Genomic DNA, 24448 nt, shown 5'->3' on the forward strand with positions numbered 1-24448 from the left:
CCTATGAATATTATGGGTATATTATCTTTTTATTGGGAGAATTAATGTCCTAAGCAGACAAGAGAAATCAGAAAACAGTAATGAATTATTACTGTTTTGATGTGCACAGTTCTGTTGTGTTTTTGAAAGTGCTTTGGATTTTTTAGTAAATGAGTTGAAAAATAATTCATGTCAAGGAAATAAGACATTTTGTTCATATTTGAAATATATTCTAATTTATAATATTTTTAAAATGAAGCTCAATTTATAAAATATCAGATTGAAAAAATTGGTCCCTTTTTTTTTTTTTTTTAAAGATTTATTTTCATTTATTTAATTCCCCTCCCCTCCCCCGGTTGTCTGTTTTCTGTGTCTTTTTGCTGCGTCTTGTTTCTTTGTCCGCTTCTGTTGTCGTCAGCGGCACAGGAAGTGTGGGCGGCGCCATTCCTCGGCAGGCTGCTCCCTCCTTCGCGCTGGGCGGCTCTCCTTATGGGTGCACTCCTTGCGCGTGGGGCTCCCCTACGCGGGGACACCCCTGTGTAGCTCGGCACTCCTTGCGCGCATCAGCACTGCGCATGGGCCAGCTCCACATGGGTCAAGGAGGCCCGGGGCTTGAACCGCGGACCTCCCATGTGGTAGACCGACGCCCTAACCACTGGGCCAAAGTCGGTTTCCCAAAAAATTGGTACTTTATAACTGGTAAATAATATTTACTTCTGTCTATTAACATTAAATTAGTACATTTCAAGGTGATAATTATAGAACATGTTAGTCTTGGGTTTTCATAGAATTGTTACTGCTTGTATTTTTCTCTAGATCTAAGAGACGTAATTGAAATATGTTTTTCTCCTACCAATTGTTGGTTTAATGGAGGATGCTTCGGTATATAATTTGATATTTGTTAAATTTGATTACAGGGTAGTAGTTGCATTTTTCCAGTCTTTAGGAAAATCAGTTATAGCTGAAGATCTTTGAGAATCATGAAGGAACTTGTTTTAATTAAAAATGTTTGGTAGTTATATACTTGCATAATTCACTTTTCAAATACTGGTAACTTCCTGTCAAGTTTAGAGTATTCCGACATTGAAGGATTTTTGATGTTACTAAAAGTAAAATGCTGTAGTTCTGTTACATATGAAAAAAACTAAAATTTTAAGGTTTAATTTAAGCAAATTAACCTTCATTTTAAGCTAAATAAGGAGAAAAGTGACTGTTAAATTTTATTAAAGTTGACTTTAGATTTTTTTCCTTGTAAATATCATGTAGTGGGAAAATCATAATGTGTGTGTGTGTGTGTGTATACACATAGTGGGACTTCAGAAGAAATTATTTTATGAAATAAGTGTTAATGGTTCCTAAAATGTTACATAGTTTACATTTCCTGCTTTGCCACCAACATAATGCTCATGTTATCTTTGTTTCTGATTTTGTGTGTAAGATTACAGAATTCATATGTAAAGTTAATTTATCTTTTTTAGAAAATTTAATAAAATATCATTTATAATTAATTCTTTCTTTATAAAACACTGATTTTATGTAGTTGTAGCCATACATGCATACACATTACACACCTATATACCACATCATGGTAATTTTTTGTTTTGTTTTTGACCATCTTATTTTCTTACCTCTATGACAGAAAGTAGTAAAGTGGGTAAGATATTTATTTTGGTTTTGTAACAAGATTAATGTAGGTATTAAATCTATAAGACCTTGTTAAAATTTACTGATTAATTTAAAACTTTGTTTTTGGCATTTCAGTAGGAATGATATTTGTTTTCATGAATGTATGGTTTATTAAATTTGAATGTGATTTACAATATTTGTAATATATTTTATTTTTTTAATTGAATTTCCTGATTGTCTATTTGAGAATATTAGTATCTACCTGATAGTTTTAGAAGTATAAAATATGGAATTTGTACTTTATGCACTATATTCAAAATATTAACTTGTGTGTTAAATGGTGACTAGGTTATAATTGGGGGTCGGGATGTGGAGTGGGGAGTCTGGGAGAACAACATAATGTCCAAAACAGTTAAGAATAATTTTTCATGCTTTTAATTTAAATCAATTTGTTCAATGTAGTATTTTCATTTTGTGAGCTTTTCTATGCACATACAAAATGTTTCTCCTCAGGCCCCATTGTATTTGCTGGTCCTATTTTTATGAACCATCGAGAACAGGCTCTAGCCAGACTCAGATCCCATCCAGCACAGCTAAAGCATAAACGGGACAAGCACAAAGGTATTTGGTCTTCCTTATCCACTAGGTGGGACACTTTCCCAATTCTTCCACTCATTTGAATTTGTTTCTGGGAAAATGCACAGACCTGATTCTTCTACTTTGCTTCTATCATTATTATATTGCCTGAGGAGAAAGACATGTGAAAATTGCTAAGCTGAAAGTGGTACTCTTAGTGACTATCATGCTTCTTGTTTCTTTTTTTGTTGTTAACTTTAATAAAGGAGATATTTTACAGTATATCTTTTTCTTTTCCATTTCTTTGCAAATTTCACAAAGTTAAGGGAATGTGGAAAAAAATAATTATTGCTTTCTATTTTTTATCCTTTATTATCTGCTTTTAAGTGATAGAGATCTGTTCTTTTACAGTCTTTTTTTTGGACTGCTGTTTATTTGCTTTAGAATTAGCAAAATTATTAAATTCAGTATATAAAGTCATGAGTTGATCCTGTTATGCTTTTCTTTTAATACTAAAATTTATGTATACAGTATACATGAATATACAAATTTTAATATTTGAGCATTAATTAGAGATAGATATAAGCAAGAATGGGTTTGTAGGTCTACTGTAGGCCTCAAGCTGTCAAGGTTCTAAGCAAGTCTCTGGTGGATTAAGGATAATTTCTCAGTAATACTTTGAGACCTCAGAGTTCCAGATAAATTAACATCATTCTTAAAGCATCCTTATCTTCTTTTAAATCACAAATTATGTATTAACCAAGATAAGGAAACAGTTTAATATAGAGAATTTACAAATTTCTGTATAAATTCTGCCTTGAATCCAGGTATGTGGTCCAGCTCTTCACTAGCTAGTATTATTTATATATGCCATTTTCTTAAATGCCTAAGTCCTGCAAAATAGAATAGAAATTTAAAAAAAAAAAATATATATATATATATATATATATATTCTATATAGACTAATTAATCAAATTAATTGTTTTGTTTTATATTTTCCTTTGCTGTAAAACAGTTTACATCAATGACTAAATTTAATAGAACTTTACTAAACTTACAGACTATTTTTTTTAGAATTTCCATAAGCAGTGTATTTATTTTTAATGTCATTTTGTCACTCAAAATAAAACAAAACAAACAAAAAAACACTTTTTGGTACAAGCACAAATATAGGGAGAATATATTTTAGATATATTCCGCAGGAACAAAATTTGAGGGTGCTTCCACTCTAATGTGATTAATCATAGTAAAATTTTTGATTGTGCTGTTTCTAAGTGTTCTAAGAATGATATACTTAAATCTAAGAAACAATATTTGGGATATGCTATGTAATTATTTCAGTTATTACCAGAATCTCTAATCTCTTATTTCTGCTATGCCACTATCAGAACAGATTATCTGAGTGGATACCAAAATTTGATTCCAACTATATCAAGGTGGAGCTCTTCTAAGACTTTTATATGAAGTCAAATATTCACATTTCAACTTTCAGCTCCATGCCAGTATCTTCTGGACAAGCATCTTTATTTTTTTGCCAGAATTTAAAATGAATGTTAAAGGAAGACTAAGTTTACAAATACAAAGCAGACATTTTACAATGTTAAATAATGACTGACTATAGAAATAACGTAACAGTAGCTACCTTTATTAAAATGTTATCTGCCGTAGGGTTATTTTTAGCAAGATTATATACTAGTAGCAACCTCTTTGGAAGGAACTACTTTGTAGTATTTCAGTACATGATCAGTTTTTATCATATTTTATGGTTTTCTAGAGTGAAACAGTTTCATTTCTTTACCTCCATAATGAATTTAAAGTGTAAATACTGTTGTTTCAAATGATGCCCACTTTTATGTACAGTTTATTTTCCACTTACTAATTCCTATCCATCCACAAAGTATGTCTCCCTTACCCTCTTTTTCTTTTCTTTTTTTTTTAAGTAATATATATATATATTTATTGATTTTGTAAAAATATTACATTAAAAAAATATGAGGTCCCATTCAACCCTATCACCCCGACCCCACCACTCCCCCCCAGCAACCCTCACTCCCATCATCATGACACATCCATGGCACCTCCTTACCCTCTTTTTCATTCATTGTTCCTGGCTGTCATTTAATCATGCACTGCTTTCTACATTCATTGCTTTTATTTTTGCTATAATTTCTTAGTCTCTTAATAAATATTTCTTTCTCCTACATGTGTTTTCCTTTTTCTTACCCTATTCGTCTTCTAATGTATACACTAGGAAGTTCACTATGTTAATTACTATGTTCTGTCTTACATTAATTATGGTGGTACAGATTACAGGATGATATTATTTAAAATTTTATGAACTTTGACCTTTTTTTGAGGAGGGGGTTTAATGCGGGTGGGAGGGAAGAACTGTGGATTTATTATTAACAGGAGTGAGTTCTCAGAGAGCTTACGGCTGATTGGAGAGAATTCAGAGAAGGTCAGAACCCATTTTATTTAGGCAAATTTTTGACTAGAGGAGAATTGGAATATGTAAGTCTGAATCAATAAGTAGAATTCCATATAACATATAAGTTATTCAAAAAACGTGGACATAAACTGTCTTTCAAAGAGATAATCTGAATTAGTATTTGTTTCAGCCACTCAGTGCCTTAACAGAGAAAAGATTTTGATATAGCATACCTAGTTAGAAACATCTTAACCATTAGAATCTTGAAATCTATCTTAAGGTGATTATTGTGAGATCAGAGGATGTGCCATTTATATTTTACATCTATTTTATGTTTAGAAATGATTTGGTATAATGGAAATAGTATAGCCTTTAGAATTAGGCCCTAGTTTTAACCTAAATTTGTCTTTTACTAAAGCTACATGGCCAGGCCTAAATTACATAATCTCTTTGGACTTTATTTTCCTTATTTTAAAAATAAGAGTGATAATTCCTGATTGATTTAGTTGACATGAAAATTAAGATATTATATATATATTGTCTTTGTAAATAGAATCCTCCAGGAGTGCCAGCTTCAATTCTTTGAATTCTTCTGTTCTCTTTTTTAAAATTGTCAATATTATCCTAAAGGTCCAAAATTTGAGATTTGTTAAATGCATACTTAAAATAATATTGCTATTTTGTAGATGGAGAAGCTAAGACTTAAAAGGTCCAGTGTCTGGTGTCATACACTTAGTGTGTGGCAGAACTGGATTCCAATCCAAGTGTCTTCTGCAGGTGCCTACAAGCACTTATCCACTGTGCTATTTAAATTTTTACTGTGTTTTGCATGGAGCAAGTGCTTAATTCAAATACTACTGCTCCTGCTATTTTATTTAATGATTTTGTTCAAGGTATTCACTATGTTCTGTAGCAGCTTTTGTGATATGTCTGACTCTAAGATTACTCAAAACAATTATGGATTAGAATAAAAAGTTTTGAGTCCCTTAGATATTGAATCCTTCCCTGTGTGTGCAAATATGAATCTATAATGTATATATACATAATATTTTAGATACATTTCTCCCAAAACATTTTAAATATTATAATTTCAACATCACATGACACATATGTATAGCATATTCATATTAGAGAAAGTCCATACCTAAATGCCAGTTATAAGATATTCAAACCTATTTTTCCTACAAATCTGATACTATGTTTTATTGCTATCTGTTAACACTCTGCAGAAATTGAACTTGAGCAGAAATTAGTTGCTGAATTTCACTTGCTTCTCAGTTTGCACCACATTTTCAGCTACTAATTAAGTACCTATTTGATGAACTTTCATAAATTGCTACATTAGTGGGTTTGTACTTGATTTTCATAAATTGCTACATTAGTGGGTTTGTACTTGATTTTTTTAACTGACATCAGATACCAAATGCAAGTATGTTATACTTTTTAAATTCTGCTGCTGATAATGATCAAGATGCTCCTCATTTTTTTTTACTTGTAATAATATTTTCCCCATCTGCAGTAATTTGAGAAATTGGTTTATATAGATACAGGTTGCTTAGAAGATGTTGAACAAAATGTTTCTAGTATAATTTTGACCCCTAAAAATAATAGCTACTACTATTTTAATCATTATTATTTTATTCAGCAAATCACTAAACTCTTTTTTTGCTTCCCCTTCCCTGATGCTATCTCTCTATTGTGGGATTTGTGTCTAGTTAATCTCTGATTCAAGGGAGGGGGCAAGAAACTAAATTTCAAGGTAAAAGTTTGACATCAATGTATTTATATAAAGTGGAATGATATATGTAATATTTAAGTTAGTTAAGTCTGACAGAATGATATGCACACAATTTGTTAAGTCAGATTTGGTTTTAATATTTAGGTATTTTTACTTAGATAAAGCTGTACAATTTCTTTATATACATTACCTTATTTAAATAGTCTCTGGAAAACACTCTTTTTTATATAGGCCGTTGTTTATTTTAATCATTCCACTATCTTCCCAAGATGAAGATTCTTTCAACTAAGTATATTTCATTTTGGATGGAGTGAAACTAAATGTTATAATTATTTTTAGCCCATTCATTCTCACAGATTTAATTTGGCAAACCCACATTAGACAATTTAGCAGAAGAGGAATCATATTCTTTATCCTATTATAGTAAAACCTCTCACTAATTCAGAATTTATGATAATTCAGATGCAATATTTGTGATCTTTTTTGGGTAAAAATTCAAAATAATTTCTTCCTCTGTGAATTTTCAGGGTCATACTTATAAGGGGAAACCTGTCTAAAATCACTAGCTTTTCAAACCAAGGGCTCAAGAAATGAAGGATTCCTTCAACGTGCCTTCAACCTCTGGGTCCGGCAGTTAATTCTTGTATGTTAAAGGACTTTTATGTTTGATACATTTTTATCTAATATAGGTCTATTTTTATTTATATTGTAGGTAACCACATTTTATTTACTGTAGTGATTAATTTAATCTGTATAGTTTGAAGGTAGCAAAACTGAATATTTACTTAAGTATTCTGTGATTAGGACATTTTCTCTAAGTCACATGGGTCTGTCCTTTCTTTGTTTTTCCGAATTAGTGAGGTTTTACTGTCCTAAGTCTTGTAAAGAGTTTAAAGCTTTGGAAATGATAATAGAGTAATTTAGTTATAGAAGGAGAAGTCATAATTTAGGCCGATTTGTCTTACCTGAATAAAGGTTGGAAGGAAATGATAAAAAAAAGAAAAGATAAAGCAAGCATGAAATGATTTGATGTTATTCTGTTTAGCATCCAGAATTGGCAATGAAAATACAAAAAGTATATGTGTAAATTTTTGTGTATCTGTGCATTATACACACTTATTGTTTATAGTTAGAGTTGATATACTACAACAGAGTTGTTTAGACTACTTGACATTTTGAAATTTCCATCCAAATCTACATTTATTTACTGTGCAAGGAATTTGGATCTTCATGATACAGCCGTCATATTTAAGAAAGAAACATAGTGTTGATTAGGAAAAGTAAATGACCTCCCTTATCTATACATTCCAAACTTATATTCTCATATTCTGGAATGTGTTTTTTTAATGGCATTCTATGGTTAGAATGCCAGAATATTCAAAGTTAGGTTAACAGAAGAAATTACGGGGAAAAAAAGGGGGGGGGGGGCAGGGAATAGGAAGGAACGTACAAAGAAGTTTCCTTGACGGTACTAGTTGGAGTCAGGAAGAAGTCGACAAAGCAGAACACCTGAGGGACAAAGTGAGAGTGTAGACCACTGAACTACAGTTTATTGAGTGAAACTATTCAATCTTTATAAAATTTATAAAACTTTATAAAAGTAATTGTTTAAGAATGTTGGTGGGTAGTATAGTCTTACTGAGATCTGTTTGGGAAATCTAAATCACTTGCAACTCATCTAGGAATTTTTGAAAAATGGCTAGTACTAACTATATCACTAAATTTAAAATAATTGTTAAATGACTTTGCATGCAGTTATTTTTTTATTCAAGCTGAATTTTCCCATATAAACTATATTACATTTAAAATGTTATTTCTGTAACTTAATGACCCATTTACATTGCATAATGGATTAGACTACTAGGTTTTATCCTTAACCTGATCTTATCTCTTTTTTTATTGATTAGTGATGTTTGCAAACAGCAGTAAAAAATACAGTGTATCTTTTCAAAATTGCTTTCTTGCAGGTAGATTCTTGATCTTTCTCTTCTAACAGCTGCAGATTCTTCTTGCTTGTTCCTTTTAACATTTTTCTCTTGTTTTCTTCCATAATAAACTGATTTAAATTTTTATTTTAAAGATGGATAATGGCTTAATTACAAATATAACACTTACAGATGGAAGTGGAGAAAGAGGAGAAAAAGATGCAAGCAAAATCACAACATATCCTCCAGGCTCCGTGAGATTTGACTGTGAGCTCCGGGCTGTACAAGTCAGCTGTGGATTTCACCATTCAGGTAGCAGCTGGAACTGTAGGGTATAACTGCATTTTTTTTTTTTAAGGTGCCAGGGCCAGGGGTTAAACCTTGGGACCTTGTATGTGGGAAGCTAGCGCTCAACCACATAGTGGCTCCCCTGAGTTGGATTTTTTGTTTGCTTGTTGTTTGCTTTTGTTTTTAGGAGGCCCTGGGGATCAAACCCAGGACCTCCTGTGTGAGAAGCAGGCGCATAACTGCTTGAGCCACATCTGCTCCCCAGGGTGTAATTGCATTTTTACAATTGTGGTAAATAACTTAGTTGTTCAGCTATAATAAGTTTAGTCCATTAACAGTGTTTTAGAAGCTTTAGTGCGTTAATATCTCTCAACTAAATAAAAGGTTTGTACTTATTACAGAATCTCTTTTAAAAAGAGATTGGTGTGGAGCAGGTACTTTTCCTTACAGCTGGTTTCAAGTTTTGTCTTCTGATGGACTTATTCCTATAATTCTATGTGAATTTAATAAAAGAAATTCCTGAAGCTGAAATATCCTGAAATCTCTTTCAACTCTAGAATTCTGTGATTTTTTATTGACATGGTCCCATATTTTGTTAATATTCAACTAGAAATATGGCATCAAAAAATTTCTTTATTTTCTTAAAATGTAGAAAAGCATAACTTTCTTAGTAAATTGTCAAACTTTATAAAAGAAAACTGTTAAATTCCTTCCCTGAAACTTAATACATTTCCATATTTGATATGGTATTGACAGATTTTAAAATTCTGGCACTGCATTGATGTTCTACATAATTGTACAGAGCTGAAACTCATCTGCTACCTGTATAATCATCCTAGATATTAGAGAACAATATTTTATGTGTAATTGCTCATTGTAAAGATTTTACAGTTGCTCTGGATCAATAAACATTTTTAAATGTTACTAATATTGTTAAAGGACATTCATAAGAATTTTATACTGTATATTCTGAAAAACTATGCATTTTTATGATCTTCAAGTCATAATTTGCTGAGCTAAAATTATATTTGCTGCTTATTAGATGTAAATTTCTCTGTGCCCTGATTCCTATTTTTAATGTCTCTTTAAATTTTATAATTCTTTCAGTATGGTTGTGACTGGTATATAAAATGCATTTAATGAAAAAAAAATGTATTTTGGTTTCAGTGGTTTTAATGGAAAATGGAGATGTCTATACATTTGGATATGGGCAGCATGGGCAACTAGGACATGGAGATGTCAATTCCAGGTACTTGAACTTTTTTTTCCCAAGATGTGGGTTTTTTTCCCTTCCCCTTTTCCTCTCCTCCTTATCTTTTCTTTTTTTTTTTTTTTTAATATGTATTTATAGAATTGAAATAGTTTTTATACTGCTATTTTGCAAATATGGCCCACAAATTACCGCTTGTTTCTAAATTTGTGATTGAGTGATTTTCTGGGTAAAGATGACTTTGTAGTTTCAAGGAAAGTTGATTTACATTTTATATGTGTTAAATATGAATGGTTATGATTATCACAAAATTCCATTCTTAATTATTATCTTTTAAGAGACAGCATGGCGGTAGAAAAGAAAATGTATATACACAAATTGCAATTAAAAAGCAATGCGTTGTTCTTTAATGCTGTCTGTTTTGAAAGTTTATCAAATATTAACATGAAGTCATTGAAGCTTTTGCTTGCTTTTCAAACAAAATTTAATGGTCTGTTGATAAACTAGTTTGACTTACACAGCATAATGAAGAATTATGGTAGAGACAAGTAGATTTTTTCCAGTATTTATTCTTTCCTACTTCATATGGTACTAGGGTTTTAGTTGGGGACATGAACATAAAACTTAGGACTTCATATCCGGCCTCCTTTGTACCAAGATGTGGACTAATGTGTTACGTTCAATGTTTGAATTATACTCTTAAAGGGAAGAGGAAAAGTCCTCCATTTCTCTTCTCCCCTTTTTGCTTTCTGGCTGGAATGTATGCATGGTGGCAGAAACTGAGAAAGTCATTACAGAGATCATAAGTTGGAGACCATGTATTTTTTAAAAAGTAGGATAAAGCAATATTGGTGATGCTGTAGTGGGTGGAGCAACCTGTCAATTTATTTTGTGACTTTAAGGAGGTTTAGGCCTGTGTAGTTTTCCAAAAGTCTCCTTAATGTAAATGTGCTATTTAAACAAGTTATTGTATTCTAAAGACTGAACAAATTTTTACATTTTATACTTATATTTTAATTTTTATTGAAGAAATTTATTTCTTAATTACACTGTCTTAAAAGCAGAGCTCTCCTATGTAACTTATTTGTATAATCTATGCATGGTTTATTTCTATAATAATTATTAGTCTAATTATAGATAATGGTTAATAAAAATAAGTGGTTAATAAAAATAGGAAAATATAATAGGGTATCATTTATGATAGTAATTAGCAGTTATTAACTGTGCAAGGCGCTAATTTAAGCACTTGACATCTATGAACTGCTTTATTCTTCACAGGACCCCTATGGCAAAGGTACTGTTTCTTATTACCTCCTTGTTAAACAGAAGAAAACTGAAATCAAAAAAGAATGAGTAACTTGTTCAAAACAGTGGTCACATTGCTATTAAGTGATAGAGCCAGGATTCAAACCCAGGCAGTCTTCTAGAGCATGAGCTTATAGCTACTGCTGAAATGCTGTCATGATTCTATATTCTGATCATTAAATGCTATGTTAAAATATAAAGTAAGAACTTAATGGGAAAAAAACTAGAAAAGAGGATCATAGGATTAATTATTTCATTCTAATTCTGGGATTGAATTCTGATAAGACATCACAATATCTCTTGAGATCTCTAACAGTTCATTCACTATACAAAGTGTTAGATTTTTCTTTTAAAAAAGGGTGACACCAGTCTTTCAGAAAAATTAAAGGTTATGCATCCATGTTTGGGGTCATAAATTCAGAAAATATTTTGAATAATCTAGAATCAGCAAGTATGTCTTTTTCATCTTTGTATACCCACTACCAAGAATGGAGACAAACATATAATACCTAAATAAGCGTTTATTACATCATATTAGTGCTTTTTACCTATTCTCCTTATTGCATTGTTTACTTATTGTTGTTTTTTTCCCCTCAGTTGAGTCTTATAAGAAATTGACCTAATTGTTATTTTTATAATCTAGGGGATGTCCTACTCTTGTTCAAGCATTGCCAGGTCCTAGCACACAAGTTACTGCCGGCAGCAACCATACAGCAATACTTTTAATGGATGGACAGGTCTTCACATTTGGAAGTTTTTCTGTAAGGAACTTTTTAAACATTAATAACATTGCATTGCACCATTGCCTTACAGTTTGTCTACATTAGCTATTTTCTTGTTCCAGTGAAATTCTTGTATTGTAATTATTGCATATACACATTTCCCACCTTCTCTAGTCACACGTATATACACAAAACCTGAATGACATTAAACTTGAAATAATTTTCTCTTCCAGATCACCATTAGGATTTATTAAATTTAATAGTTTAGTGTTATAGATATGTTTATTCCAGATCTAAATCCTTTAAGCATTCAATAGAACCAATTCTGTCATTTGAAATGTTATTTCTCATCTAGCTTAAGATCCGTTTTTCTTAACGTATGGAATTGTTTCTATTTTAGAATTTTTTAAAGTCTTTTTTCTTATTAGATTTGTGTAAAATTATAGTTTACGTTTTCCTCTTTCATTCTCTCTGTCTCTCTGTCTGTCTGCCTGCCTGTTTCTCTCTTTGTCAAAGCTTGAAAGGAATAAAATGTTCTGAGAAGTTTGTATAGTTTCAGCAATGTAGAGAGCAAGGAAAAACCTTATAAGACTGTTTTAAGAAATACGTACCATCTTTGACTTGGGTAACTATTTAGTATTCTATTAGTTAAAATGTACTTTGCACATCTGATTTTTAAAAACTTTAAATATAAATTTGAAAAACAAACACTTTATTTGGAAATGATCTCAAACTTTGAATAGTTGCAAAAATAATAGTTCATAGAGGGCTCATATACTCTTGTCGAATTCACTTATTGTTAATATTTTTGATCCATTTGTTTTGTCATTTGTGCTTGCTCTTTCTGTTTGTGTAAGTATAAATATAAAACTTTTTTTCTGAATCCTTTGTTACTTGCATACATTATGACCCCCTATTCCTAAATACTTTAGTTTTTGTTTTGTTAATTGACCCAATAATTACTTTTTGGCATTTTTTCCCAAACAATCTAAGATCGAGCATTGTGTTTGTCATTTCTCTTTAGTCTCCTTTAATTTGTAACCTTTCCCCAGCTTTTCATGGTCTATTATGATTTTTGACATTTTTGAAGAATATGGTTTGTTTTTTTTTCTTCATAGAATGTTTTTTATTTTGGGTTTATCTGATATTTCCTTGTAGTTAGATTCAGATTTGTATTTCAGGCCAAAACTACATAAGTGATGTGTTCTTCTCAGAGCATCATATCTGGGGACACAAAATGTCCATCTGCCACTTATTGGTTATGTAAATGTTGATAAGATGTCGTCTGATTTCTCCCCTGTATAGTTATTGTTTTTACATTGCAGGTAATAATCAATCGCTGGGTTGGCACTTTTAAAACCATGCAGATACTTGCTTCATATAACACTTATCCCTAGAGTTAACATGCACTCTTGCCTGAATGAGTCTTTACTATGATGGTTACAAAGTGTTGGTTTTCCAACAACAGCATTCCTTCCACATTACCTGTTAGCACATTGCATTCTACAGTAAGCAAAAGCTCCCTTTTCCAATTTATTTATTTATTTGTCTGTCTGTTTCTTATTGATATGGACCCTTGTTTTTTTTTATTTTTTACTTACTCCTCTTAATTATTTAAGTGTTTTAGATATCTCATATTTGGTTAGTGGGTCCCTTTTTAGCTCGCTCCTGTATTCTTGTGACATGCCCCTGTTTTGTTTTGTTTTTAAGCTTTTCCTTACTTCCTCATATAATAAAATGTTTCACATTAATTTTGTACATACTCTGCCTCAGCTCTAGAAACTGTCATTTCTCCTAGAACTTCCTTTTAGTGGGGAATAGTAATAGAGATCAAGTGGACTCTAGGTGTACTTATTGCTAACAAGTATCTTGTTTCCCCAGTATGTATGTATGTGTCCATAAATGTGTTTGTATGTGTGTGTATTTTAGAAATATTAGGTTCACACTGATATTTCCAATTGTAGTCCATCCCCACAGGGTTCTTTCTTGCCTTCTCCCATTCCATATTTTTATGTTCCTCTCCCTCAGTGAGAATCAACATTGGTGCATTTATTTCTTATTCACTCAGTCCTAAAATATATCTTTAAAAGTTTTTATAATTATATGCTTATACCTACTACAAAGAATAAACTCACTGAAAACAGGATTTGTTTGTCATTCTTCCCCAACCCCTTCCATCCTGTGCCCTTCCCCAAGATTTAGGTAAAATCTAATACTGCATTCCTTAATTATTTGAATTTATTTTCTCTTCCCCTTCCCCTCTTTCAATGGGATTATGTTAGTCCTATATACTACAGTTATTTTTGTGTGCTTTTATTTTTTTAGTTTAAGGGACCCTGCTCCCCTACTTCTACCCTTAACTTTCATCCTTCTTTTATTTCATTTCTTATTTTGTGTGTGTGTATATAACATGTTTTCAAACTTGTTACTGTTATATATAAGTTTTGGTCCCTCCAATGTCCCTGCTTCTCTGCCCCCTTCACCCTGTGCTTGTAGGTAAGGAACTTCATTTTTTCCCGTTTATCCTTCCTCTGTTTCTTTTTGTAAAAATAAACACACAACAAATATATATATATGTGTATGTATGTATATATGTGTATACATACACACATTTATAATTATTTTCCTTGTTTTACAAAAGATAACATACTGAATATGCTCTTTCATATTTTCTTTTCACCTTAATGTATCTCCCTTTTCACCTTAATGTATCTCCATATCACTTCATAGAGATCTCCCTTATTCTTTTTTTACAGCTGCATAATACTCCATTGCTGTATACACTGTATATTTAATAGATACCCATGCGTGAACATTTGTGTTTTTCAATAATTTGCATTTTATAGCAATGAGTATTTTTAGAGGTGTATCTAGAAGAAAGGTTGCTTTGTTGAAGATTATATGTGTATATAGTTTGTAAATTACTGAGAATCCCCCAATATTTTGCATTCCTACCAGCAATGTATTAGAGTACCTCTTTCCCCACAGATTTACCATCAGAATATGTCACCATACTTTTGAATTTGTGTCAAGCTGATGGGTGAGAAATGGTCCTGCTCACACTAAAGCCCCTTTCCTGTAGCTTGTGCTCTGAACCTCCAAGCTCTGACCCATGTTTAATATTTTGATTGGCGTTAAGGGATAGATTGTGTCTTTGGGGTATTATTTTGCCTGTGATTTTGCCTAAGTCCTCTGAACCCCGCATTTCCCTCCATGAGCGTCACATTTCGTGTTCTTCATTCCCAAAACCTTGCAGCGGCAGGTGGGTAGAGAGAATTCTGTCGGAATTTGGTTTATTCCTCTGGTTACAGGTAATTTGAAGGTACCATGATCTCCTAATATTGCTGAAGGCATGAGTCATATGTGGTTGTAATCACATTGTAAATCCCCATGGGGCTGTTCAGGTATCTGTCAAGTTTCTGCACTGCTTTTCTACATGTTAGTTGGTTAGTACTAAGGGAATAGATATTTTTCAATATCTATGAAAAGTACAACTAATTTCTTTTCCCCCCAAAAGCATAATATATTCTTGAATATGATTTACTTTGCTCAGTATTCATATTTTATGCTTTCCCCCCTTGTTTAAAAATAAGGATAGATATTGAATTTTTGATTACTATCTCTAATCTGCTTGCTACTTCTCCTTTCTGGTTTAGCCCCGGGACTGAAGCTCGGTTTCTTCTACAGTCAGCTTATGGCTTTTTTCTTGCTGTGGTGTTGAAGCAGCAATAGATCTGCAGTAGGAACCTGGTTTTGGAGTCAGAGCTTAGCCCGGCTGCTGACAATGTATCAGGCGCACTTGTACTTCAGCTAGTTTGCTGTGGTAGTTCATTTTCATTGCTGAGGTACTTGAAATTGCCCCTGGGTGCCTAATGCAGCATTTTCTGCCCTCCAGAGAGTTTCTGGAAGTGGAATGCTATGGGAAGAGAGATCTCTTGAATTAGGGATGGATAAATATTTACTGACCCAACACTGACATTTTTTATTCATTTTCATCTTACTTAGTAGCAAGATACTTCCTGTTGCTTTTTAGTTTAAACTCTTACCCAACTACATAATTATAGACAGCCATATTTTTAAGCGAGTTATTTACCTAAGAAATTATACCTTATCATTGATTCTGCTATTTATCTTAAAACTTAAATGAAATAACTACAAACATGATCATGTACCAAAAAATGGCATGTAATTTCCAAATTGTATTCATAGTTCCAGTATCTCTTATCTTTATAGTCTTTTACCCGAATGTTTTCAGACTCGGAGTTCAATAGTGATATTGTTTTGTATTATCAACTTAAAATGCCACAGTAATTTGTAGTACTAATTTTTGAATGTGTTGTGTATTTATTGTACTTTTCATTTGATTGTAGACAAAGTCAATACTTTGGGGAAATTATGTGCAAGGAAAAAAATTTTTATTTTATTTTATTTTTTTTGGTTATGCATCCTGTGGTTTATTGGGGAGAAAATTCCCAGAACTAATAGAAGTTATTTTATTACTTTATAAGTACCCGGTCCAAATTTCAAATGTATTTCATTTTAAAAAAAATTTAAAAATCGGTAAAGAATAAATGTCTGAGCACTTGTTTTTGTCTACTTTTTCCTTAACTTGATAAAAATTATAGATTGTTCATCCAGTAATACTATTAATATGGTTTATTTTAATCTTTTAGAAAGGACAACTGGGTAGACCAATTTTGGACATGCCATATTGGAATGCAAAGCCAGCTCCCATGCCTAACATTGGATCAAAATATGGACGTAAAGCTACCTGGATAGGTGCAAGTGGGGATCAGACTTTCTTACGAATTGATGAAGCACTTATTAATTCTCATGTGCTTGCTACATCAGAAATTTTTGCCAGCAAACACATAATAGGTAATACTCAAAAGAAACAAGCCCCCTCAAAAACTTCATATTAACTGATAATAAATCATTTATTTTTCCCTATAATGGGATAAATTTCTTTCTGTTTAAAGAAAGTTTTAAAAAGTCTTTTATGTGTCTTTAAAATATATATCTGTTAGAAGGTTAGAAGAATTGGGAGATCTAGAACCCAAATAATGGAAATATGAGCTAAATTATAACAGGATAAAACCTATACTGGAGTGAGGAATTTTTTTAATATTGTTTCTTGTTAAATATATGATAGAAATTAATTTTTATGGAAAGTTAAATCAAATGTTAGAGTTTTATTAAGACCAAAGGATCATTTCATATTTGTACTCATGATGCCATTAATAATTATATTTTAGAATATTACCATGTAGGAATTAGGACCGTGTGTTTTGGATTCAGACAATCCAATATTTTAGCCTGCCACTTAAGGGTTTTTAGTTACTTAAACTCTTTAAGTCTCAGTTTCTTCATTCATGAATTAGAGATAAAAATAATACTAACCATGTAGGATTTTGTGAATATAAAATAGTAATTTAAAATAAATATTTTTCCCAAGGCTTGGTCCCTGCTTCCATATCAGAACCTCCTCCATTTAAATGTCTTCTAATAAATAAGGTAGATGGGAGCTGTAAAACTTTTAATGATTCTGAACAAGAGGATCTGCAAGGATTCGGTGTATGTCTTGATCCTGTATATGATGTAATTTGGAGGTAAGCTTTTCTATTTATAAAATAGAGTAGTAATTAAGTTTTATCCAATTATTACTCTTGTGTATAATGTGTGACATATTTTATATATATATATATGTATATATATATATATATATACATATATATATATATTTTGTTCTCTCCTGTTAAACTAGTAACTATACTTCTATCATAGTGATTCACAGGGACCTTTATAGTATAGTGAAGTGGTTTAGAGCATGTTCTTGGCCAGACTGGTTAGATTTATACCAGCTCCTTAGTTTTCTGTGCATCACCTTGGAGAAGTTACTTTGACTTTCTGTGCCACATTTTTTTCATTTATAAAATGTTAAGAGGATTAAAGAATTTGAAACAGAGGCACATAGTAGGTGCTATACAAGTGTTTGCTACTATCATCATTTTTTATTTTACTTTCAAGAGTCTTGTTAATTATTTTTCAGTTTTTCATCTGTCTGTCTAAATTAGTGTCTTATTCCCATAAATAACTAATTATTTCCAAATATGTATAAGAAATTGTGCCAAAGACATTACAGAATAAAAAGATAAGTGAGCATGCTCTTTAAGAATGTGTGTAACAAAACCCCTATATTGGTATTGAAATAAACAGGATTATATAAACTGGAAATATGAAAATGTAGAGGTAGGTAAAGGTACACAAAAGACTCAAAAATTTTTATTTCTTTAAGATTTATTGTAGTCCTTTATATACATAATGAGTAAAGAAAAAAGTCATACTTCTCAGCTCACCACCAGGCTGATCAGTTGTTCTTTTTAACTCTTGCATTGTTTATTGGGCTGGCTTTAGGCAGGGATTCAGATTACTTGAAAGGTTGAAGTGAAGTGAAGAAAGAGGAGACTTTTTCTCCATCTTCATTCTTAGGCTTATGCTGTCTTTCATTGCTAATAGCTGGCCAGGGTCTTAATCATGAGGACTGCATTCAGAGTAAAGGAAAGTACATTGTTTTCCAGGTTGCTGACTAGCTGAATATCTTATTCGGACATTTTGTAAAAGGTCTGAAGGTCACAGTTGGGTTGAGTTAGTGCTTTTCGATTTACCTGTCAGTATTGTGCAGAGTAGATAAAATAACAAATGACTACAGGTTCGTGGTCTTTTGTGGTAATTCTTATAAAGATATGAGGTACTGTGAATCAAACTTGGAGTGGTTACAGTGGGATAGAATGGAAGGGAAAAGAGAAGAGTGTGAGTGTAAAGATATAATTGTCTCCAATTATTTACTGATATTTTAAGAGACTTTGTTGCGAAGAGTAACAAAGAGTTCTAGTTTGGATCTAGATTTAAATTGATGTTTTATTTTGAAGTAAAGCAAATTTGGGTTAACAAAACAAAAATAGAAATTGGCAATATGGAATTTGTTTCTGGATACCTTCATGAGATTAAAGATAGTAGGACAGCAGAATCCTAGCAGTAAAAACTTGCTTGAACTGGAGGCATTTCCCTGGGGTCTTGATAGAACTCTGTAGTGTGATATCCTATTAGTTGAACCTTATTTTCTTCACATATGGTGGTAGCAGTGGAACAGTTGATCTCAAATGTCTTATCCAGTTGTTGATTATTTTCCGCCTTTGTTCCAAAACAGAGATTAAAAAGTCAAGGGCAATCTCCTACCGTTCAGTAAAACAGCTGGAAGTTGTTTTCCTTCAAATGAAGATCAGAGTTTCTTTCCATTATCCTTATTTCTGGCAATTTTTTGTCCTTTGTATTTGTAGGGTACTTGAATTTTACACTGACCACAGACTTTGAAGATCCAGTATTAGTTTACTTCAACTTTCCTTCCTGCCTGAGTCTCTTTCCTTTAATGTTCTTTAGGAACTAAGTTCTCTTGAATAATTAGAAACTTAAAGGGTAGATAAACGTTAAGAATAGCAATTTTATTTCCTACTTAAAAGTAACACATATAATACAAGAATACAATGCTGATACAGAAAAAAAAAATCAAAGCAAACATATACACAGAAAAGTGTAAGTCATTTTTTATATCTTCTTTTCCCCCAAATCAAATTCCCTTATCTACCTCTATAGGTAATAAGTATTAAGTTTGATTTACATTGTTTGACATTTTTAAAAATATATGTATTTAATTTTTATATAAATAATGTGGTTTTCTTAAAGTTTTATTTAGTACACAGAAATGTACTTCATTAAAAATTTTTTCTTTAAATTAGAAAATTTGTAGGTTTATTAAAAAATCATGGAGAAAGTGTAGAATTCCCATATGCCTCTCTCACACAACTGTCCCTATTTTTAACACTTTGGATTAGTGTAGTACTTTTTGTAATTGATGAAACAGCATTATTTTAATTACACTATTAACTACAGTCCATAGTTTATATTAGGGTTCTCTGTGTGGTATTGTATAGTCTTACGGGGGCTTTTTTGCCTCTAATTTTTACTCTGCTAACATATATATATATGTATATATATCTCCCCTAAAATTTCCACTTTTAAATGCATTCAAATGTGTAATTCAGTGGTGTTAATTAAATTCACAATGTTGTTCCATTATCACCACCATCCATTAACAAAACTTTTCCATCACCCCAAACAGAAAGTTTGTACCAATTAAGTGTTAATTCCCCATTCCCACTGTGGCCTGTAAACTGTTCTAGTTTTACTATGAAATTGTTTAATTATTTCATACTAGTGAAGTCATGTAATATTTGTCCTACTTGTCTTAAATATTACAGTTACTATATTATTCATGAAGTGTCATGATCTGTATTATTATTTTATTAAAATTATTTCACTTTTAATGAAATAAATTATTTTGTTTATATGTTTAGCTCAGATATGGAAAATAATGAATTATATTTTGTCCTCTTCAAGCTGACTTTGTTATTCTCTTTGTATCATAAATTATAGTTTAGAATTTTTTTTAACGTAACCACATGTTGAGGTGCTATACTTATTCTCTTACTTGAAAGGTTTCGGCCAAATACTAGAGAACTGTGGTGTTACAATGCAGTGGTTGCTGATGCCAGACTTCCCTCTGCAACAGACATGCAGTCCAGATGCAGTATACTAAGTCCTGAACTTGCCTTACCAACAGGATCCAGAGCTCTCACCACCCGTTCGCATGCAGCTTTGCACATTCTAGGTACAGCTGCTGTTTGAAGTTCAGCTAATTTCATTGATGTGTACTGATATTTGTTTTTTCGTTCATTTCTAAAGTTTTAGGTTTATAAGACATTCTGTCTTAAACAGTAACAATAGCCTGGGTTCAGAATAAGTTAAATCCTCTGTCTTTAAGAGGCTTATTGCTACAGAAAATAGGACATCAGAAATGTACCAGCACCATGAAAGATTCATGTATGACCATGTATAAAAATCAGTCCTGAGTACAATTTTCCTAATATTCGATCTTTAAATATGGCATTTTTGGTTAACATGAATCTATAAACTTTTAAATATTCAAATGTGTATAACATTTAATTTACATGTATTGTTTTAAAATAAATTCTGTATAATATGGCCTGTGTTTTATAAATACTGCTTTATGTCCTCTTATATATTGGCTTTCCACAGCACATCAACTTTACTTCTATTTAGTTAATTTGAGGTATAGCTCGTTTTCAGTTCACATATGTTGTTGCTTGGAATTTTACACCCATCGATATAACTGCTTTTTTATTGCTTTTTAAAATGATATGTAATAGATTCATTTATGCTTACCTAGAATTTACAATTGTGAGGTCATATTCCTAAATATAATTACTAGATCTTAATATAATTTCTTGTTTCCTTTTTCACAGTTTCGTCTGGGTAACCATTATAAACACCCAAATGTAGCCATCAATTAAGTTTATTATTGGCTAATGAGTCTTCGTCAAACAGTGCTTTAATAATCAAAATGAAGTAATATGGAGAGTCTTATAAAATGAAGAACCTTGTAAGGGTTCAAAGGTTAAATGATTCCAACTTTTCAAAGATAGTTTTGTACAAAATGTCATATAGTATATGCTTAAATATGATAATTATCCTGACAAGGGAGAATTTTTTTTAAACTTTATTTCAGCTTCGAAAAATAAAGTAATAGACAAAAGCTTAACAAATTAGGTAAGAATTACTTTTAAAAAATTCTATCCAGGCACATTTATCCGATTTAATCCTAATAACAAACACAGTTATTTCTCCAGTGTTCTGAAAGCTGAATAAAAGAACATAGATTGGTTAAATTACATGACCAAGTTCTCCTTGTTAATGAAGAAAATGGGGGAAAAAATGCTTGATCATATTCACATCTCATAAAACTAAATCCCATATTCTTTATTTTTGACCATTAGCATTGATATAGTACGTTCTTTGCTTTTCCTACAAAAATGTTAACGGTATTACTATTAACTGTAGTCTGTAAGTCACATTAGTTATATTTTCCCCATGTATCACCATATTCTTAACATCTTTTAGTAGAGAAGCATTCTTGTATTTGTATTATTAACCACAATCCTCATCTACCACCAAAATCACTATATTATACAATCCCTAGATTATCCTATAGCTATCTTTCAATTAATATTAACCACCCTAGACTAACCCTTTCAGTCACAATCACATTTATAAATCAGCATCGTTAGTTATACTCATTAAAATGTGTCATCAACTCTGTCTATTTCCACATATTTTTATTGGTTTTAAGTGTTCTTCCATTAAACTATGTTTACTTGGAATAAACTTGAGCACACTCCAAGTATGTTTACTTATTTTAGTTTATTTCCTGTAGTGTCCCATAATATACAAACTATAGGAAATTTTAATTCCAGGAGTTGAATTTTGTTTGTTATTTTAGGTTGTCTTGATACCTTGGCAGCTATGCAGGATTTAAAAATGGGTGTTGCAAGTACAGAGGAAGAGACTCAAGCAGTAATGAAGGTTTATTCCAAAGAAGATTATAGTGTGGTAAACAGGTTTGAAAGTATGTGTATTTATGTTTAGAAAATATTACCTTATAACTGAAATGTATATGGATATTTTAAACATGAATTATTGTTTATATCTTTTAGGTCATGGAGGGGGCTGGGGTTACTCTGCCCATTCAGTAGAAGCTATACGTTTTAGTGCTGATACAGATATTTTACTTGGTGGTCTTGGTCTGTTTGGAGGTAGAGGAGAGTATACTGCTAAAATTAAGGTAAGTAGTTGGTTGAAAATGTTTTCCTTGAAGATACTCGTTTTTACTTAGTTTATTTAGTTATGTAGTATTTCCTTTGAAAAAGGGCTTAAGTTAACATAACTAAAATCTAATACAATAATACTAAATCATCAGCTCAGATTAAAAAATCAAAAATTAAGGTTGGAAATGAAAAAGACTAAAGAAAGGTTGTGATAGTCAATCACAGTCCTTTGTACTGAACTTTCTAGTGGTCTCAGAAGAGCAGCACCTTTTTATTTGGCCGCTTTCTTATAGCCATTGTAATGACAGGAGGCACAACTGTTTTGATGCAAGAAAATTTTTATGTAGCTTAAAAACATTTTAACATTTTTAATGTGCAAACAGAAATCATTACCCAAGGAGTGTGGATCTGGGATCAAATGATAGAGTGTAGGGGATGGATTCTACCTGGTAGACAAACTAAAAATAATCAAGAGTTTATTACCACATATTTATCTCAGAAAGAGCCAGCAATTATTCTAGCCAACATATATGCTTATTCTTTGAAAATTCGTTAAAGCTAGAAGGTTCTACTTCTCTAATTAGCTGATTTTGCTATTAACATGAAAGAAAAGACTATAATTGTTGCCTTGATTTCAATAGCAATCTTCATGGGAAATTCTCAATTAAATGCCATCCATTGAGGCGGTATTTTCTTTGATCTCATAATAATATCAAAAAAGTATATTAATATATTAAAACTTCCTTATGATGATGGCTTTTGAGGGCATTCGTCTTAGAGACCAAACCAGTACCAAACTCTTTAAAAACTTTTTAAAATATTTGTTTATTTCTGGTTATAATTGGAATACCAAAGCAAATAGTGCAGATTAATATAGGAATGAATAAAGTAAAAATTAAAAGTATCTACAGTTATACAGTCCAAGTATAAGGACAGAACAATGATTAAAATTGCCTGTAGTGTGTGTAGATGGATGGATGAATGGATGGATGGATGGATAGACAGACAGAAGAAAAATACTAGTTTTCCTTGTTGGCTCATTTTGATGAAGCTGCTTTGAAATGGTTAGTTTAGGATGTTTTGATTCAAAGTCATGACAGAGAAGCAAACTCAAGGAATTATGTACTTCTGGTTGGTAATGTTTGGTGTCAGCAGCTCATCAGGAGAATATACTGTTTTTGGGTTTTTTTCCTGGCTCTGATAGTTTTCTGTAACATTGAACACCGTAGTGAATCTTATCATCATTAGTGGTGGTATAGAATTATAAAGGCCTTCTATGTATGTTGTTTTTATATTAGTTTTGTTTTTCTTTTTCAAGCCTCAATTCCTTCTTCACTCTTCTAATTCACTAGAAATGCTTCACTGAGTGGTATAAAGTCCAACAAGAGTTGTTGCTTTTTTTTCCCGCTCCCTTCACTTCTTTAAAGTATACTTTTTTCCCCTAGGTGTAAGTATCTTGACTTTGTTTGGTTTTGTTTTTATACCTCTGGTTGTTTCTTTGCTCTCCTTTGTATAGTTTTATCCTCTTCTACATGGATACAGAATATTGGGTTTTCTCTAAGTCCAACCCTAAGTCTTCTTTCTTCTCCTGTATTTCACCAAGGATTTCTCTTCCAAACCCCCAATTATACTAAAGTTTGGCATACTGTGGCATACTTTATATCTCCAGTTCAGACTTTTTCTTTCACCTGTTTCCATGCAAATGTCTTAAAGGCATATCAGTCATTTTATCCAAACTGAATTCAGACTCTTCCTCCAGGACTTGGCTCTCTTTCAGTGATCCCTTTCTCATGAATAGCACCACCTACCAAATACTTGTTACATAAGCCAAAAACCTAGATACCCTCTTGATAGCTCTTCCTCTTTCCCCTCTGCCCATAAAACACTTCTTTCACTATCCTAGGCAAAGCTA

General features: G+C 31.7%; 1 protein-coding gene across 30 annotated transcripts in view; it reads left to right on the forward strand.

The window, feature by feature from the left end:
- The window catches only part of MYCBP2 (MYC binding protein 2), a 263861-nt gene that overhangs the window by 76735 nt on the left and 162678 nt on the right, over positions 1-24448 (forward strand). For 17 of the 30 annotated variants that reach the window (XM_058276528.1, XM_058276529.2, XM_058276532.2 and 14 more), the window contains exons 18-26: positions 2119-2226; positions 8465-8584; positions 9728-9809; positions 11719-11836; positions 16471-16675; positions 17253-17406; positions 20350-20522; positions 22212-22337; positions 22426-22553. In XM_058276528.1, the coding sequence (XP_058132511.1) occupies positions 2119-2226; positions 8465-8584; positions 9728-9809; positions 11719-11836; positions 16471-16675; positions 17253-17406; positions 20350-20522; positions 22212-22337; positions 22426-22553 (1214 nt within the window). The remainder of the gene's footprint in view (positions 1-2118; positions 2227-8464; positions 8585-9727; positions 9810-11718; positions 11837-16470; positions 16676-17252; positions 17407-20349; positions 20523-22211; positions 22338-22425; positions 22554-24448) is intronic. The other 13 variants (XM_058276533.1, XM_058276535.2, XM_058276540.2 and 10 more) reach the window with 1 other exon arrangement.

This window comes from Dasypus novemcinctus, chromosome 15 (genome assembly GCF_030445035.2).
Source record: "Dasypus novemcinctus isolate mDasNov1 chromosome 15, mDasNov1.1.hap2, whole genome shotgun sequence".
In the NCBI taxonomy this organism is placed as follows: Eukaryota; Metazoa; Chordata; class Mammalia; order Cingulata; family Dasypodidae; genus Dasypus; species Dasypus novemcinctus.